Source organism: Anopheles stephensi, chromosome X, assembly GCF_013141755.1.
Source record: "Anopheles stephensi strain Indian chromosome X, UCI_ANSTEP_V1.0, whole genome shotgun sequence".
NCBI lineage: Eukaryota > Metazoa > Arthropoda > Insecta > Diptera > Culicidae > Anopheles > Anopheles stephensi.
In genome coordinates this window covers 20,353,340-20,371,711 of record NC_050201.1, presented here as the reverse complement: position 1 = coordinate 20,371,711, position 18,372 = coordinate 20,353,340, and the positions used below count along the sequence as shown (strand labels likewise).

The 18,372-nt window shown below is 43.8% G+C and overlaps 2 protein-coding genes across 2 annotated transcripts; both read left to right on the top strand.

Moving 5' to 3' along the window:
- Nucleotides 1–4,433: 4,433 nt before the first annotated feature.
- Nucleotides 4,434–6,691, top strand: LOC118505847. Its single transcript, XM_036042266.1, has 3 exons — nucleotides 4,434–5,216; nucleotides 5,760–6,535; nucleotides 6,604–6,691. The coding sequence occupies exons 1-3, from the start codon at nucleotides 4,434–4,436 to the stop codon at nucleotides 6,608–6,610; spliced, it is 1,566 nt and encodes a 521-aa protein (XP_035898159.1). The 3' UTR covers nucleotides 6,611–6,691.
- A 956-nt stretch (nucleotides 6,692–7,647) lies between these two features.
- Nucleotides 7,648–9,078, top strand: LOC118514020 (uncharacterized protein K02A2.6-like). Its single transcript, XM_036060496.1, has one exon. It carries the CDS (start codon nucleotides 7,797–7,799, stop codon nucleotides 8,841–8,843), a length of 1,047 nt encoding a protein of 348 aa, XP_035916389.1. The 5' UTR covers nucleotides 7,648–7,796; the 3' UTR covers nucleotides 8,844–9,078.
- The last annotated feature ends 9,294 nt before the right edge of the window (nucleotides 9,079–18,372 follow it).

Genomic DNA, 18,372 nt, shown 5'->3' with positions numbered 1-18,372 from the left:
GGAAGTGAGTATGCGACCAACCACTCACGCACTCTCTCTGTAGGAAGTCGCTCTTACTGCAGTTGACGAGAAGTGAGTGGATACGATCTTGATCGCAAAGATCGTGTCCTTGGCTCGGGAAATTGACATCGGGTCATAAAACGATAGGTCATAGTCATAAAACGATAGGTTCGGATCGAGGGCTTCACACGATCGACACGCCAATGCAAAAAACCAATTCTTTGTTGGGCGTCATAGCCTGGGATGAAGGCAACACTAGAATGCAACATAAGAATGCACCCAAAAGACAGGAAAATAAACAAATGCACTTGAGCTACAGATTCAGCCAAACAAATATGCATAGGACAATGCGCGATGCATTACCCAGGGTCATAAAAAGGGATCGCCCACTAGATCTTACGGTCCGGAAACATAAACAGATAAGCGAACGTCGCTTTAATGTTCGGGATACGCCCGACACTGTAGGTTTATGTTACTTCAAGCCGAAAGAAGTTCTATCTTTTTCGAAGCTTTCCTTTTCATTCTAACAACCGAACTTTAGGGATTGTTTTAAGTATATAAGACAGGATTTTTGAGAATAAAACCGACTTGTAATTCACACCTGAACGGAGAAGCGTGTGCGTTTCATTAGTAGGGTTTCTTAGGCAAAACTAGCCAGCCTGGCTCCACGGTTAAATACTTCTCCTGGTCATCCAGGAAAAAAGAATAACCCGCTTGACCACTAAAACTGGACCTTCCCGTTGTCCAACACTGAGTTAGTTGATGCGCGAGGCCGACGTTACAAACTGCTCCTGGTTATCCCGGAAAAAAGGTTAGCCGCCCGACTCTAGCGATTCTAACAAAGTAAAAGGAATCTGCGCGGTGGTTTCCCAATCGACCATTGAAGGAATGTGGTCGGTTCAACAATGGTTTCTTATCGAACTAACAACGACGCTAAACCAACCGCTACGGAAAATTGCAGGGTGCTCAAAAACCACCCCTCTCAACACCCTTCATGCTAAAGCGGATGAATGGCCGTTCCACATCAGATCCACATTACAAAAACACTCTTACAAAAAACAATTATACAAAGCAATAGCCCACTATCTATTTAATCAAGGGTCCAGATGCAACCGAACACATCACGCTACATTCCGGCTCGACAAAACACCTATTTAGCAGAGGGAACGATATTTAATAGATTTTTGATGTGAAAACAACCACGCAAAAGCAGTCTGAAATAAAGTCCTTTACAAAACTATGCAAACACCTTTTTTAACGAATGAAAAAGAACTAAAAGAGATAAGAATATGGGGTGATCTAGTGGCCGAGCCGACATCGGCGTTGGTCTTCACCCGGCAGGACCGGGCTTCAAATCCCATCCGGACCGCCTGCCCGTACGCAGGGCTTACTACCTTGCTACGGGTAAAATTAAGTCACAGAAAGCCAGAAACGGAACACCCGAAACCTTTCGAGGTTGTGCCACCGAAGAAGAAGAGATTAAATTGATGTTCTAGTAACTAGTAGACAATAACAAAAAAAATCAAATTTCGAAGAAGCGTTACAATGTCACAAACTTTTATACAAGTTGATTTATCACATGCAAAATTGGTCCACATAGTATTATTATACGAACAGTTACGGAAAATATTTTTCTCTGCTATTGTAAAGGCCTTGAAAGTCGTGCAAAAATACAGCATAAGTATTTTATGAATGTAAATATATTTTTAAATTAATTAAGTTTAATAAACGTTTAGTTTTAAATATTTTTTAATACTTTTTCATATCGCATGCATTCATTCAAGTTTTTATGACTTACGGCATTTTTAATAGCCTTTTAAATGATGTATTTGTATTAAAAAGGAGACACCAATAGGCAATTATTTAAAGGCAAATAAATAATAAAAATATTGGTTGGCAAATATCGAGCAAACATTGCTTTTCGTGGCTGCAGAAACTCGGAAACCTTATGTAAAAATAAGACAATTTATTTTTCAAAAAGGTGAAATGTTGGGGGAAGTTTATTGGAAAAATATAGCAAAATTAATCCAAATGCTGACTGAAGTCGGCTAGCCACTCGTCGTGAAAAACGGCTATAGAAGCGTTTGTGCAATCTCTTGCCAACAAATCGCACAAGCGGGTGTATGATACTAATTTTACAAATACTGCCAGTCTCACATACCCATCTAATGTTTATTTTTACTAACACTATTAACCCAGCAAAGTTTTTTATCACAATAAGAATATTGCTATTCACCGATTACACTCAGTCCTTCTGATAGTGATGCAAGGGGTTATATGTTCAACAATTTACTTTACGCTTCTGTAGCTGTTTATCAAGAAGAGTTCTTAGCCAACTTTGACAGTGCGATGAGTTTGAGTTTTGCTATATTTTTCCAATATTTTGTAATATTTTACCTTTCCCAACAACAGACTACCTTAATTTTACTCTAGGTTTACGAGTTTCTGTACTCATGTAAACCTAACCATACCCGATATTTTCCCATACCTCGCTTTGCGTATCTATTTCTTGCACTGCCTGCAGGTATTGCTTTTTCAATACAAGTAAATTATTTGAAAACAAGCTTTTAAAACTGCTTTAAGTTATAACAAGTTGGAATGTAGGTTACGGCAAGTGGTAGTTACCCGAAACCAGCAAGGACACTTCACGACAACACCAACCGCAAACCAGCGCATGCAACGGACATCGACACCACCTGCACGTGGCCCGCTGACTCGACAGAACGCGCAGCACCGTGAGAACGCGCATCGATGGGAATCGCGCAATCAGCAGAATCAACGATCGACGAGTTTGGCGAAATCAACGACAACAGCGATCGTCACAAAGCAGTTCTTCCTACGCGTCCGACCAATATAGTCGTAACTAATAAAATCACCCCTTTTTTGAAAATTGTACTCGAGCGGGATTTTCATAACTTATATAATTGCGATACATAAAATACTAAAAACTCAAACATAAAAAAGTAGTATTTTTGCCGCAAAATCTGCATAATGGGGGACCAAAAAATTAAAACGAAATTATTCTAAAATATTTTTACATTTATAAAAAATATCTTAAGCTGATTGTATTTTTTACGATTTATAAAGCGATTGCAATTGCAGAGAAACATATTTTCCGTAGATGCTCGTATATATATATATATATATATATATATATATATATATATATATATATATATATATATATATATATATATATATATATATATATATATATATATATATATATATATAAAACAATAGTTTTTGCCATATCCCGGGCATGCTCGGTTAACTATCTCTTTTAGTTCTTGTTTTATTAAACAACACAGTCTTCTTGTGTCTGCCGAGCAAGTAACAAGTGCGTGCATCTGCCTGTCCCTCGGCAGACACAGAGAGACACTCGGCACAATACCAGAGTGTATTGGTGTTAGTGAGATCAGCAATCCTGGGAAGTGCTGGACCCTACGGATCATACGGATAAAGTGAAAAGGCAACCTTATCCATTTGCGGCCTGGCGGACAGTTAGTTCGTGTGCAGGTCGATAACAATGAAGAAACGCTAAAGAGCTGCGTGTCCGAAAGCAAATCTCGACAAAGAATGCAACACCAATATCGTTCGCAAGCGTGTCGCATCACGCAATCTAGCCGCAACGCTGGCTTCCTTAAACAAAGGTGACATCGAGGTCACTCCTGCTGCTGATGCTGAAGCTTATAAGAGCACCACCATGGACGGTGCTCTCACTACTGCGGAGAGCACTTTCTCTCGCAATGAAAAAAATCCCACCGATAACGGTGCGTAACCTAAACGAAGAGCAATACAGCTCTCTCTGTGCTGCTACTCAACGAGGTGAACTGGACGCATCGTTTAGTTTCTCTGCAGATAGTTGCTGCAGAATATTTTTGCAAAACGTGGAAAGATCATGAAGTTGCTAAATCTTTATTAGCCAGCTTCAACCGTGAGTTTTTTACCCACGACTTCCCGGGTGATAAACCTTTTCGGGTTATTCTTAAGGGCCTGCGCTTCGGCAATGAGTTGCGCGTTGAAAACATGTTGAAGGAATGCGGCTTTCAGCCCTTGCAGGTGCGTGAGCTACATGTTGGCGTTGGTTTAAAGACACCATCCAAACTGTTCGTGGTTTCCTTCAAAACAGGAATCACGACTGTTGCATACGATAGACTGCCTACCCCTGAGACCGAAGTGGTGAGTGCCGCTCGTGGGAGACACTCATCGGTCTCCTAGTGATGCGTGTTAGGATGAGGCTAGGATGCGTGTTAGGTTGAGTGCTAGGGGGTCTCTCTAGGACGGACCGCGACAGGGGTCGGACGTGCGTGTTTTATTGTGTCGTAGCAATTAAGTGTGATTGTAATAAATTTATATATTTTAAAACGATACAACAGTGGCGACGAGGACATTTTAAAAGAAAGCCACCTGTGCAAAAGTGAGTGTGTGAAATGAATACTAACGGTGCAGGAAATCAGCAGACCAGCAACGGTGATGAAGCGCGGCCATCGCACAGCGGCCATCGCGGAGAAGTGGAAGGCGTCGGTCAAGCGGAAACTGGAACCGCTTGGATTCACGAACTGTTCCGTCTACAGCATTCGATGATGCAGGAGCAGCAGCAGGCGTTTATGGCGCAACAGGAGAAACTGATTGCGGAAATTTGGAAGACGGCGCATCTTAAGCAGCCCGTGAACGGAGAACAGCTGAGTGATGTGCTGGCAAGCCAAGTGAGAGACTTCCATTTCGATCCCGATGAGAATGCAACTTTTGCCGGATGGTTCTCCCGTTACGAAGATCTCTTTGAGAAGGATGCGAGTAAGTTGGAGGACGATGCAAAGGTGCGGCTGCTGCTGAGGAGGCTGGGGCAAGCTGAACATGAGCGGTACACTAGCTACGTACTGCCGCGTAAGCCAAAGGATTTCAGTTTTGCAGAGACTGTAAGTACACTAAAGGGACTGTTCGGCTCTCGCGAGTCAGGGGTCAGCAAGCGGTTCAAGTGCTTGCAGTTGCAAAAGAACGGGCTGGAAGATTACGTGATGTTTGGCTGCCGCGTTAATAAAAGTGTCGTTGAAGCAGAGCTCGCAAAGCTTTCAGAGGAACAGCTGAAATGTTTCCTTTTCGTGTGCGGGCTGAAGGACGATAAAGACGCAGATATAAGGCTTCGGTTGCTGAGCAGGATTGAAGACAACGAAGAAACCACGTTAACGCAGTTGGTGGAAATGTGTCAAAAGATGGTTACGCTGAAAAGAGACACCGTTATGATAGAGAGTGAGAAGCAAATTAACGTCGTGAATGACGAAAAGTACGTTCGACCCGGTCCAACATGGCAAAGAAATTGCAGAAACATAGGAGAACAGCGTGATACGCAACCAGCCAAATCCACCGCAAAATGTTGGCTCTGTGGTGAAGGACATTATGCCCGGAAGTGCACATATAGGAACTACAAGTGCAGGCAATGTCACAAGTTTGGTCATAAGGCAGGGTACTGCAACGCAGCGGCACGGTTCGTAGCATCGAAATCGCACAGAAGAGTACGAACGGTTATGGTGAATATAGTCAGCAGTAACGGAAAAGGTCACGTGAATGTGATTCTAAATGGCGAGCCTGTGAGAATGATGGTGGATACTGGTGCTGATATTTCGATAATATCAATGAAGCAATGGCGGAAAGTAGGACAGCCACTATTATGTCCGTCATCGGTGAAAGCGAAAACGGCGTCGGGGAGCCAGCTGGAGATTATAGGAGAATTCTGCGCGAATATTGCTTTGAAGTAACAGCTGAAACGATGTATGGTGCGAGTCACTGAAGAGCAGCTGATGATATTCGGTGCTGATTTAATGGAAGTTTTTGGTTTATGGGACGTTCCATTGGCGTCGGTGTGCAACCGTGTGTGTGTAGCGACCGAAAGTCTAGAGGCAGTTAAAAGGGAGTTTAGCGGATTGTTCTCCCACGAGCTGGGACATTGCATGAAGGCAAAAGTAAGGATGGAGCTGAAGAAGGACGTGGTCCCCGTATTTCGACCAAAACGCCCTGTTTCGTATGCGATGCGCTCTGCAGTAGACGAGGAGTTAGACCGGCTGGAAAAAGCAGGGATCATAACCCGTGTTAATTTCTCAGCTTGGGCAGCGCCTATAGTAGTGGTACGCAAGGCGAACGGATGCATACGTATATGTGGAGATTACTCGACGGGGTTAAACGATGCTCTTCAACCTCACCAGTATCCGATCCCGCTGCCGGAGGACATATTTTCAACGTTGGCGAATTCAGCGATGTTCAGTCAGATCGATCTGACCGATGCGTTCCTTCAGGTTGAGTTGGAACCCGAGTGCAGAGAACTGCTTACAGTCAACACACACCGAGGATTATACGAGTATAATCGACTTCCACCTGGGGTGAAAGTAGCTCCGGGGGCTTTTCAGCAGCTAATGGAGACCATGCTGGCTGGACTGAAGGATGTGGCGGTGTACCTAGATGACATCGTGGTCGGCGGAGCTGATGAACACACGCACATCCAGAATCTTCGCGCGGTGCTAGCGAAGTTGCAGGACTACGGTTTCAAAATCAGGCCTGAAAAGTGTAACTTTTTACAAAAGCAAATTAAATATCTTGGTCACATTTTAGATCGTGATGGACAACGCCCGGATCCTGCCAAGATAGAAGCGATTGTGAGCATGCCTACACCGAAGAATCCTTCCGAAGTTCGCTCATTCTTAGGAGCGATCAATTATTACGGGAAGTTCGTCCCGCAGATGAGGAATCTTCGTTACCCGCTTGACGAGCTGCTGAAGAAAGATGGGCATTGGCATTGGAGTCAGGATTGCCAACAGGCCTTTGAAACGTTTAAACGCTTGCTTAGCTCAGATCTGTTATTGACGTACTATGACCCGAGGAAGCCGATAATTGTAGCAGCCGATGCGTCGTCAGTGGGTGTGGGGGCTACGATTAGCCATAAAATGCCGGACGGCACGATTAAGATAGTTCAGCATGCATCTCGCGCACTTACGAAAACTGAGACAAATTATAGCCAGCCAGACCGTGAAGGGTTAGCGATAATCTACGCGATTACTAGGTTTCATAGAATGATCTTTGGGTGGCGCTTCACGCTTCAAACAGATCATGCACCCTTACTGCGTATTTTTGGCTCACGTACTGGAATACCGGTTTATACCGCGAATAGGTTACAACGTTGGGCTTTAACATTGCTGCTATATGATTTTAGCATAGAGTACGTGCCTACAGAGAAATTCGGAAATGCGGATGTGTTGTCGCGCTTGATAGCGAACCATGAGAGGCCAGATGAGGATTATGTTATTGCGAGCATCGAAACAGATAATGATATCCAAGCCATGATTGGCAGCGTTACGCAAATAATGCCACTAACTTTTGAAGAAGTTTTGAGTGAAACTAACAAAGACCCGATATTGAGAGAGGTTAGGAATTACATCGTGAATGGATGGCCAAAGAAGAAAATGGTAAATCAGGAGTTGCGAAATTTTCAAGGCAGGAGTGAGTCTCTGTCGACAGTAAACGGATGTTTGCTTTTTGGTGAGCGATTAGTAATTCCTGAGCCACAAAGGGAGAGATGCTTACTGCAGTTGCATAAGGGCCATCCCGGAATGGACAAAATGAAAGCACTAGCAAGAAGTTATGTATATTGACCAGGGATAGACCGTGAGATAGAGGAGAAAGTGAGAAGATGTCAGCGATGTAGGGCAGTTGCGAAATCACCCGCTCTTAGTAAACCCATCCCTTGGCCAGAAGTAGCTGCTCCGTGGCAGCGTGTACATGTTGATTTTGCGGGGCCTCTCGATGGAATGTATTACTTGCTAGTAATCGATACATTCACTAAATGGCCAGAGATAGTAGCGACTACAACCATGACAGCAAAAACAACAATCAGGATTTTACGGGAAATATTTAGTCGTTTTGGGATGCCGAATGTTTTAGTGAGCGATAATGGGACACAGTTTACAAGCACGGAATTTGAGCTATTTTGTACGATAAACGGCATTGAGCATTTGCGAACAGCCCCTTTCCATCCGCAATCCAACGGACAAGCGGAAAGATTTGTTGATACTTTTAAGCGAGCACTAAGGAAAATGGAGGGGGAAGGTGGTTCAGTACAAGAAGCCGTGGATATTTTCCTAATGACGTATCGTAGCACGCCACATAAATTGTTAGAACGAAATCAGTCGCCAGCAGAATTGATGTTAGGCCGTAGGTTGCGCACGTGTATGGAGCTTTTGCGACCAACTATGAATGTAAGCTCAGGCGTTAAAGTCGGTGAACCGCTTAGGAAATATGAACGTAATGATCTCGTCTACGCAAAACAGTATTATCGGAATAAGTGGAAGTGGGTAGCCGGAACAGTTCGGAAACGATTAGGTTCGGTGATGTATGAGATAGTCACGGAAGAAAACAGATTTCTGCGTTCCCACATTAACCAGATGCGTTCACGTGTGTGTGATGAGAGAAGACAAGGAAGGTCTCATATCCCCGATGGGTCCAAATCGTATCAGATGTTAGACGTGTTGCTAGATGCTTGGGATATAACATTGAATGGAACAATAGAAAGTAGACAAGAAAACGCTGAATCAAACATAGAGATAGCTAGATCACGTGACAGAGAATCGTCATCGTCAGCGTCGTTCCCAACATCCTCATCGTCTTCACCGTTGTTGTTGTCGTCAACGGTACAGTCAGACAGTCCAACATCGTCGTCTTCAGAAGAGGTAAGATCGGCGACATCTCCAGGTTTTGCTACAGCCGACAGTGGATCATCAACGCCGGTACAGCCTCTACGACGCTCTACGAGGATTCGCAGATCGCCTCAGTGGATGGAACCATACCGCCGGTATTAGTGGGGGAGATGTTGCATACGATAGACTGCCTACCCCTGAGACCGAAGTGGTGAGTGCCGCTCGTGGGAGACACTCATCGGTCTCCTAGTGATGCGTGTTAGGATGAGGCTAGGATGCGTGTTAGGTTGAGTGCTAGGGGGTCTCTCTAGGACGGACCGCGACAGGGGTCGGACGTGCGTGTTTTATTGTGTCGTAGCAATTAAGTGTGATTGTAATAAATTTATATATTTTAAAACGATACAACAACGACCATTGACGAGGTACAGTCCATCAAGTACCTCAACTACACCAGTGTCAGGTGGGAGCGCTGTTCGCCAAGACGAGACGAAGTCCAACAGTGCCAACACTGTTCATCATTCGGGCATGGCTCGAACAACTACGCAATGCTCTCTCGTTGTGCTAAATGCGGTAGACGTCATCGCACAACGCAATGCACAACTCGAAGATCAACTGCTCGCTCTAGCAACCATCTTTTCTGCTTCCTTGGCACTAAAACCTCGAAAGGTCTCGTCCTGCCATTTCTGGCTTACTGTGACTTAATTTTACCCGTAATAGAGTATTCAGCCTTACGTATGGGGAGGCGGTCTGGATGGGATTTGAACCCCAGCCCTGCCGTGTGGGGACCGGCGCCGCTGTCGCCTCGGCCACCGAACCACCCTGACCATAGCCTGGCAACCATAGCCCCCGCAATCCGAACTGCCCAACACGGATCGCTTATTTGAAGAAAAATAATAACTCAAAAACGCATACAACTAAAAAGCGATTTCTTCCAGCTCCACTACCAGCTCAATCTCACTACATTGGATGCAGAACAACTAGCGCCCAACTATAACACCACAACAACACAAACTCCATGCCAACACAGTTGCATGTGTCAGGGTAGCCCCAGTAGCATCGTTGCGCTACAGCAGCAGCAAAGTCACCAGCATCAATACTTGCAACTGCAAAATCCCAAACAACAGTCGGAGCACAAGCAACAGCTACCACTCCCAGCACAGCCGCAGCTAAATGAACAACAAACCGCACCATCGGCAACACACACTAAATCACGATCTACGTCCCGACACCATCGTAGGCATCCCAAAACAGTTGACCGATACTGTAACCCATGGCAGTGTACCACAAAAGCAAAAACCTTATCGACAACCTGCCCAAGACAAGCTCAACAAACTGCGTGCCGACCTCAGTGCAGAAGCTAAGGATGATGAGAAAGAGCTGTTTAAAGTGGTGGTTCAGCTCTGGCTGAAATACAAACGTGTAGTAAAACACTGCTCCAAAGACCAGATTCTCACAACGATGGTCGATTTCATCTCTGGGACCCTAAAATGATTGTAGGTGGTACTTGGAATGCCGTTCCATCGCCCACAAACGGTTGGAACTTTTTTTTTTTTTTTTATTCATAACGAACGGCCTGGCCGTATTGCTATTGGAACTTATTGATTTCGTCAAAAACGAGGATATCTCATTGCTTGCCTTGACGGAAACGCACTTAAAACCAACACAATCCTTCTATCTTCCGTAGCATGCTGTTGTACGTGTAGATCGGCAGAGCCTAGGAGGCGGTGTAGCGATAGCAGTGCATCGGTCTCTTAAATTCCGTGTACTTCCTCTCCCAGAGACCAAACTGGTTGAGTCTGTTGGAATAGAAATCTCCACTACACAAGGAACGTTCCGCTTCTATTCAGCCTATTGTGCGAAGCAAGCTAGGGGAAGCGACGGTTCAATTCAGATACTGAAAAATAATCTACAAAAGCTTACACGAAATACACATCAATACATCATCGCCGGTGATTTGAACGCCAGACACCGCCAATGGAGCAATACTATCGTCATCAGAAACGGAACAATTTTGTGTGATGACCTTCAGGCAGGATTTTACACAGTGGTAAATGAACCCACAGTATGGTGGTGGTAAATGAACCCACAGTAATCACAGCACTTTCTTCAGATCTCCTGCCTGTATTGATGAAAATCGATGGTTCGGGGACCGAGCCCAGGAAGGAACGCCTAAACTATCGTACAGCGGATTGGACGAGATTTCAACGCATCACGGAAGCTACTATCAACGCCGAAATTCCGCTTAACACAATCAACGACATTGACGCAGCCATCACCATGCTCGAAGCCTATCTAAACAACGCGGTAAGTTCGTGCGTTCCTCGCGTTGAAATTAGTACAAGACTCATCCAGCTTGACCGTGAAACAAAAGATAAAATCGCCCATGAGAACATGCTTCGTAGGCATTACCGAAGGACAGGAGATAGGGCCTTCTATTCTGCTTTCCGCCAAGCGGCTAAACTTATCGAAGATAGGCTTAAGTTACATAATAACCAACGATTCTCCGAGATGGTAAAGAATCTTCTTAAAAATTCCCAGCCTTTCTGGCGTATAGCTAAAATCATGCGCACTAAGCCCAAACCCATTCCTCCTCTGAAAGGTAACCCCATTATTTGCTTTACACCACAAGAAAAAGTATCCTTATTAGCTAATGTTTTTGCTAGCTCGCATAACATCAGCGACACAATGACCAGTCCGCATGAAAACATTGTGCAAAATAGTATTGGTGAAATCGATTCCCACTCTGACCCTGCTTTAGTCATAAACAGGACCTCACGCAGTGAAATTCATAATCAAATACAACGTTTCCTTCAAGGCACCGGGGCCGGATGGCATTTTTAAAATTTGCCTAAAACATCTTGGATTCAATTCTTTGACCCTACTGACCAACATTTTCAAAAGGGGCCTTGAGTTGGGATATTTCCCAGCTCACTGGAAACATGCAAAGGTTACTCCTATCAGGAAACATGGGAAAGATCCCTGCATGGCTTCCAGTTATAGGCCTATCTCCTTACTGTGCGTTCGCACCAAAATCCTGGAGCGCATTATTCATGCAAGAATGGAAAACCATTGCTCTGAGAATAACACCCTGACTGAAGTTCAATTTTGTTTCAGGAAAGGTCACTCTACGTCTCATCAACTGCAACTTATGATTAACATCATAAACCAGGGCAAAATCCAAGATGGTCCACTGCCATAACAGTTTTAGACATTACAAAAGCCTTTGATAACGTATGGCACCATGGACTTCTGCACAAATTGAATGTACAAGGTTTACCAATGTACATTTTAAAAATCATTCAAAGCTACCTTTGTGACCGTACGTCAGCAGTTCATTTGGGTTCAATACGATCAGAGCCCTGCAGTAACAGTGCAGGTGTTCCTCAGGGGAGCGTCTTAGGACCTCTTCTATACAATTGCTACACTACTGATGTTCCATCCCTAAATCAACGTGCGCAACTTTTTCTTTACGCAGACGATACTGCAATATTGCTTAGTTGTCCGGTCTATGCAAAGCTCCATTCTGGACTGCAAAAAAGCGTTGATAAATATTTAAAAATTTTAAACGACTGGAAGATACTGGTGAACAGCAGTAAAATGCAGGCCATTGTTCTACCTTACCGAAGGCGTACTATGGCGACAATCTAACGGAAAGTGAATAAAATAGCAATCCACGACAATCCAGTCCCCTGGACCCCTACCATGCGATATCTCGGAATTACACTAGATAGCCACCTTACATTCAAAGCTCATATAGAAAATCTTAAATCTAAAACATGCGGTCTTCTACTCAGTCAGAGGATTTATCTTATCAAAAGACGGTCCACTCTTACAATAGAAAGCAACTTATACTGTACATACAAGTTATACTTCCTGCAATTCTATATGGATCACAAATCTGGGAGTATGCTTGTTGTACAGCGAATACAAAACAAATTTTTGAAAATGATCCTCAATCACCCGTCAAGATACCGCACAGCACAGCTTCACAAGGAAGCTGTTACACTTCTTGTCAGGGAACAGATCCAACAAAATCTGGATAACTTTAAACATAAATGTCTCTCATCCAATTTTAGGATGATTCAGACGATGTTCCTTGATGATTAGGCAAGAGATTTGAAAATGTACATATTATAAATATTACCTTGTTTAAAATAAGATAATTTAGGTTAGTTAGTCAGATACTTTAGGTACGTAAGATACATTAAGTAGATTCAAATAATATATGGGATGATTCCTTTCATGAAGGCAGCTTAAGTGACCTTCCTCTACCAGTTAGTATAACTGGTCTTCATAAAAATATGACTTATTTTATTCAAATTAATTAAATTCGGTAGAAAACTACAGCGTAAACACTAAATAGGAGGATACCTGTCAGGATGTTCAAAGCGACCTATTAATGTAAATTGTCAAATAAAACCAATTTTGTTCTTTAAAACATCAAAAACAACAGGTGCTCGTATAGTGGAGTAAATGACTGTATATCAGGGTCCAGAGAAACGACAAAAATACCAAACGTGCTTTCCAAATTACTAACAGTTAGTTTTTGTGGGCAGTGCTTGTCTTGAGGAAAATGTCGGGAAGTGACAAAACCTTCAGGATGGAGTTTTCGGAAATACCACGAAAACCAACAAGAGCAGAAATTTTAAAGGTCCTTACGGGTGCTTCCAAACTGCTTTTGACGACGGAGAAACTTTAGATGGTCCAAATGTTGAACCTTTCTTCTAGTGGAATTGAACGATGGCAAGCACATTTTTAAATGTAACGGTAGCGAATACGCAATTCCACGCACACACGTATGTCGCGTAAGAACACTAGGGTAACACCGCAGCTAAGTGTCGTAACCGTAACCGAAGTATCAGGCAGAACAAACTCCGGACAGTCCGTTTGTAATTCCGAATCACATCTGTCACTCGAAGTCGTTTACGCGCGCGGATAGTACGGTAGTGGTCCATAATTCGCGGTCACTAGGAGAGAATTCTCCTAGCTAAGTGTCGTTTGTGAGCGATTCTGCATCGCGACAGCCTAGCGTCGGAGCAGGAAGCGAACACATCACCTTGGAAGATACGCGACGCGGACAACTTCCAGGACCAACTGAACAGGTAGATCTGCGTACTGCAGATCCCTGCAGTGTGGGTAGAAATCCACGCCAAGCGCCGCTCGCGGCACACACCACCGACCCGGGGTCATGTGGGGTCAACCCCGGGCACCAGCAAACACGGTTAGCGAGACAAGCGAAGACGACGTAAGAACGGCACACTCTTCCACACTCGCGACACCGATTACGCTGACGAATGCCGCACCACTCAACTTCACATCCACCATACCAAATCTACCGATAACACCACACTTTGAGAGACGCCAGCCGACGCCATCGACTAGTGTCACTACGCCATCACAGCGAAATCCACAGCCATGGCTCGATGGCCGACAAACGTCGCTTGATCCGTTTCAGATGAGCTGGGAGGAAGTAGAAGTGATGGATTCCGATATCCTGCGCCGAGAAAACGATCTCCAGATACAGATAGTAAAACTAAAGTCGGAGAGGCTTCAAGTGAGTGTTTTGCAGTTGAACGCGTAGCGAGTTTATTGCGATGCCTTCGATCGTGCCGAGAGTCAACGTGGGCACACAAGGACGACGACAAACCCAGCAGATTTGCCTCAGCAATGTCTGATGGGTTCAAAACCAATCCTGGCTCTCAGCCCACACATCGAACGCTTCCGACGTGGAAGCAGAGTCAAACATACTGCCTGCGTTAAGACGTAGGCAGAAGTAGATCGCGAAAACAGTGGGGTGTAGACGGTTGCAGATCTATACACCATCAACTGTTACACGATACGGGATGAAACCGAACCAGTACTCCGGCCTCGACTGCGCCAATACCCACTGACGACGCGTGTACACCAGCAAAGAAGGTAATTGTAAACACCCATTCGTCCACTAGCGGTAGGAGTCTTACTAAAATACGTACCTGTGGTTGTATTTGGCGACAATAAGGCCGTGAAGACGTGCGCGTTTTTTATAGTGGTTCAACGGGAACGTCTATTGAAGAGAGTTTGATCGGTGAACTGGGTCTTAAAGCGACACCGCATCCGTTGTGCATCAGAGGGACCGGTGAGACTGAAAAGGATGAAAGTCGTTCAGTAAAGGTAGCACAACAAATAGCCAGCGTCGACAACACGATGAGAAAATTTACGCTTACAAAGGTACATACTCTGCAACACCTCTCGTTACCTTCACAATCGTTCTCAACAGATGCTACTTCTAGGGAGTATACACATATGGAAGGTCTAAAGTTGCGATCTTATTCCGACGTGACACCGCGAATTCTCATCGGCATCGATAATTGTCAGCTAATGCGTCCATTTCCATACGTCGAGGGAAGGAAACAGGAGCCAGCCGCCATCAAAACCCGCTTAGGTTGGATCGCCTTCGGACCAAAACCCCGTGGATCCTTGCGACAAGACGCTTACGGCAATTCCCTCATATTCTCACATGAACCAGACAATCTACAAAAAAAAAAGATATATCACAACCAATTCGCTAGGTGAGGCCAAAACGCCAGGAAAGATACCCTCAAAAAAAGATGAACGAGAATTACCGGAAGAGGTTCGAATCATCGAAGCGGAAGGTGGCTTCGAAATCCGTAATCGGATGGATACGTTGCAACAGCGGACCCGAACGGACAAGCGTTCGATTTTCTGCACGGGCGCCTCGACTGGGGAGTTTCTAGGAGTGGCGTGGCCAACGACGAACCATTGTTTTGAAATTCCAAACCAAAATCATCCGATGGAAGAGTTAGACGATAGAGAGGTAATCTTGAAAGTCAGATGCTTTTTTCGCAGGCGTAACATAAAAGATCCAGGAATCGTGGGTTGCGGATTATATACTCACCTTAACGCGGCGAGAAAACTTGTTTAAGCGCATTAAACCATTAGCAGTAGGCTAGACAGGCGACGACCCAAACCGGGTGGGCTTATTAGAGCGACTAACCACTTAACTGAGATGTTACGCTTACACCAATGGTGCACTAAGATGGCAAAAGCAAGCGATAACAACGAAAACACGCCAAAACAGCCGGATGTAAACAGAACCACATTCATACAATGTGCTCTTGCGCTGGGGGGGAGAATGTCAAATTAATTTGACCCAACCGGCTTCATAGTACCGCGCGTTTCCGATAGGCACCGCTACTAGCGCCAAAATATATAAATAAGGGAAAAAGGGGCCGAAGCGAGGAGTAAGAGGAGTAAGCGGTATTAAATTTTGAACCGTTAAGGAAATAGACTTGAGGGTAAAAAAAGAGGCGAATGAAGTCTCAAAGACCCAAAGCCTCTATAAATAAACGAAAAAAAAAAACTTAAGGGTAAAAGACTCGAGAAGACCCTCCATAGAATCTTTTGGTAAAAGACTCGAGAAGGCCCCCCCCTGACAAAATTTGTTAGGCGCTGTAGGATTTACGCCTAAAGGTATGCAATCCGCAGTACACATTGCGAGAGCTTCACAGTGAGCTTTCAGTGTGCTTTCAGTGTGGTCAAAATTGGTTGAAGAAAGTCGAATAAAATATTGTTATTATTTGATTAAAATCCCCTCTCCGCTAACCCTACCATTCATTTTGAGTTACAGGGGCTTCGTACTAGTTTCCAGTCGCACTAGGGGTGAACAATCGGGCCTAAAATATGCACGGCGTTCTCGGACGGTAACGGAACAGTAATTCGATGAATACTTATTACCTTGCATTGATATTCAGCAAAGGAGGAAACATAAGAATATCATAATCTCAAACCACTTGTTACAATGTATTGTATCAAGTTCTACTATCTGTCTATTAACAGTATTAAGGAACAATGCACAATGTTTACATCAAATGGGTTTTGACCATACTGAAATTCCACTGTACAACAAAAATGACAGGCCACAGTGCTGCACACAAAAGATTCTAGGGGGGGCCTTCTCGAGTCTTTTACCAATCTTTTGTGTGCAGCACTGTGGCCTGTCATTTTTTATGTACAGTGGGATTTATGAATGGTCAAAGCTCATTTGATATAAACATTGGGTAAAAGACTCGAGAAGGCCCCCCCCCCCCTGACAAAATTTGTTAGGCACTATAGGATATATGCCTAAAAGTATGCCATCCGCAGTACACGTTGCGAAAGCTTCACAGTGTGCTTTCAGTGTTCTTTCAGTGTGGTCAAAATTGGTTGAAGAAACGCGAATAAAATATTGTTATTATTCGATAAAAATCCCCTATCCCCTAACCTCACCATTCATTTTGGCTTACAAGGGCTTCGTACTAGTTTTCGGTCGCACTAGGGGTGATCAATCGGGCCTATAACTTGGACGGCGTTCTTGGACGGTAACGGAACAGTAATTCGATGAATACTTTTTACCGGGCAAAGATATTCAGGAAAGGAGGAAAAATAAGAATATCAGCATTTCAAATCACATGTTATAATGTTTATTATCATGTTCGGTAAAAGACTCGAGAAGGCCCCCCCTAGAATCTTTTGTGTGCAGCACTGTGGCCTGTCATGTTTGTTGTACAGTGGGATTTCTGTATGGTCAAAACCCATTTGATGTAAACATTGTGCATTGTTCCTTAATACTGCTAATAGACAGTGAATAGAACTTGATAAAATACATTGTAACAAGTGGTTTGAGATTATTATATTCTTATGTTTCCTCCTTTGCTGAATATCAATGCAAGGTAACAAGTATTCATGGAATTACTGTTCCGTAACCGTCCGAGAACGCCGTGCATGTTTTAGACCCGATTGTTCACCCCTAGCGCGACCGAAAATTAGTACGAAGCCCCTCCCACATAACCAAAAAGCGATATCCGACCTTACTACGACCTATATACGGAGTCGTATATGTAGACTTATATGTACACTTACAGCAGTAATTAACAGACTTCGTGGATGAAAAAAAAGCGTGCCATAATTATAATAAACAATCCATAAATGTGAAATGTTTCATTCACGGTCCTGAAAATTTTCAGCGGAGTTTTGAAACGTTTCAACCAACCACTTTTTAAATGAAATAAATCAACAATTTAAATTATTCGTTCAAATTTTTTTGACTTTTATTCGTTGACTTTCGATAAGTTTTTTGACACAACCATCGAACACATCGAAGCTATGCTTTTTCTCCTTCTTACACTCGTTGCGCGGGCAAGACACCGTCGAAAGAATAAAAAACAATACCTACATTTCATGGTAATTTTCACCGACTAGAACTAGAAGAAGAAGCGATATGGTCTTCTACGTCGATGGCAGATGTATCGTCGATGGCAGATTCAACCACATCTAAAAATTAATGAGAATATCAGCACATGAATCACAATTTCATCTAATCCTAGAGGACAAATAGAAGAAGGACTAAAACTTCCCATGAACAGTGTGGTCAAAGGTTGACACTCCGACAGAATCGCACTGTTCTCCGAGTGCTGCTAATTGCCTTTTGCTTCTATACAAAATGCCATTCTTTTTCAACAACAAAACCTACACCACGCAATATGCACCAATGCACGCCTACAATTGTCAATTGACGAAGCAAAATTTGTCAAAGCATTCTTCGATGAATCAAAATGGCAAGCAACTGAACGAATTTTGAAAAAAATCTCAAAGCTGATGAAATCATTCACAAATCAGTTAAAAGGTGAAACATTTCCAGTCATTTCAGAAATAT

Excerpts from the sequence above, each read along its gene's own strand:
- LOC118514020 (XM_036060496.1), top strand. The coding sequence starts at position 7,797 with ATGTATTACTTGCTAGTAATCGATACATTCACTAAATGGCCAGAGATA.
- LOC118505847 (XM_036042266.1), top strand. The coding sequence starts at position 4,434 with ATGAATACTAACGGTGCAGGAAATCAGCAGACCAGCAACGGTGATGAA. Across the intron at positions 5,217-5,759 it reads TGGAAATGTGTCAAAAGATG|CTGAAACGATGTATGGTGCG; the intron begins GTTACGCTGAAA and ends TTGAAGTAACAG.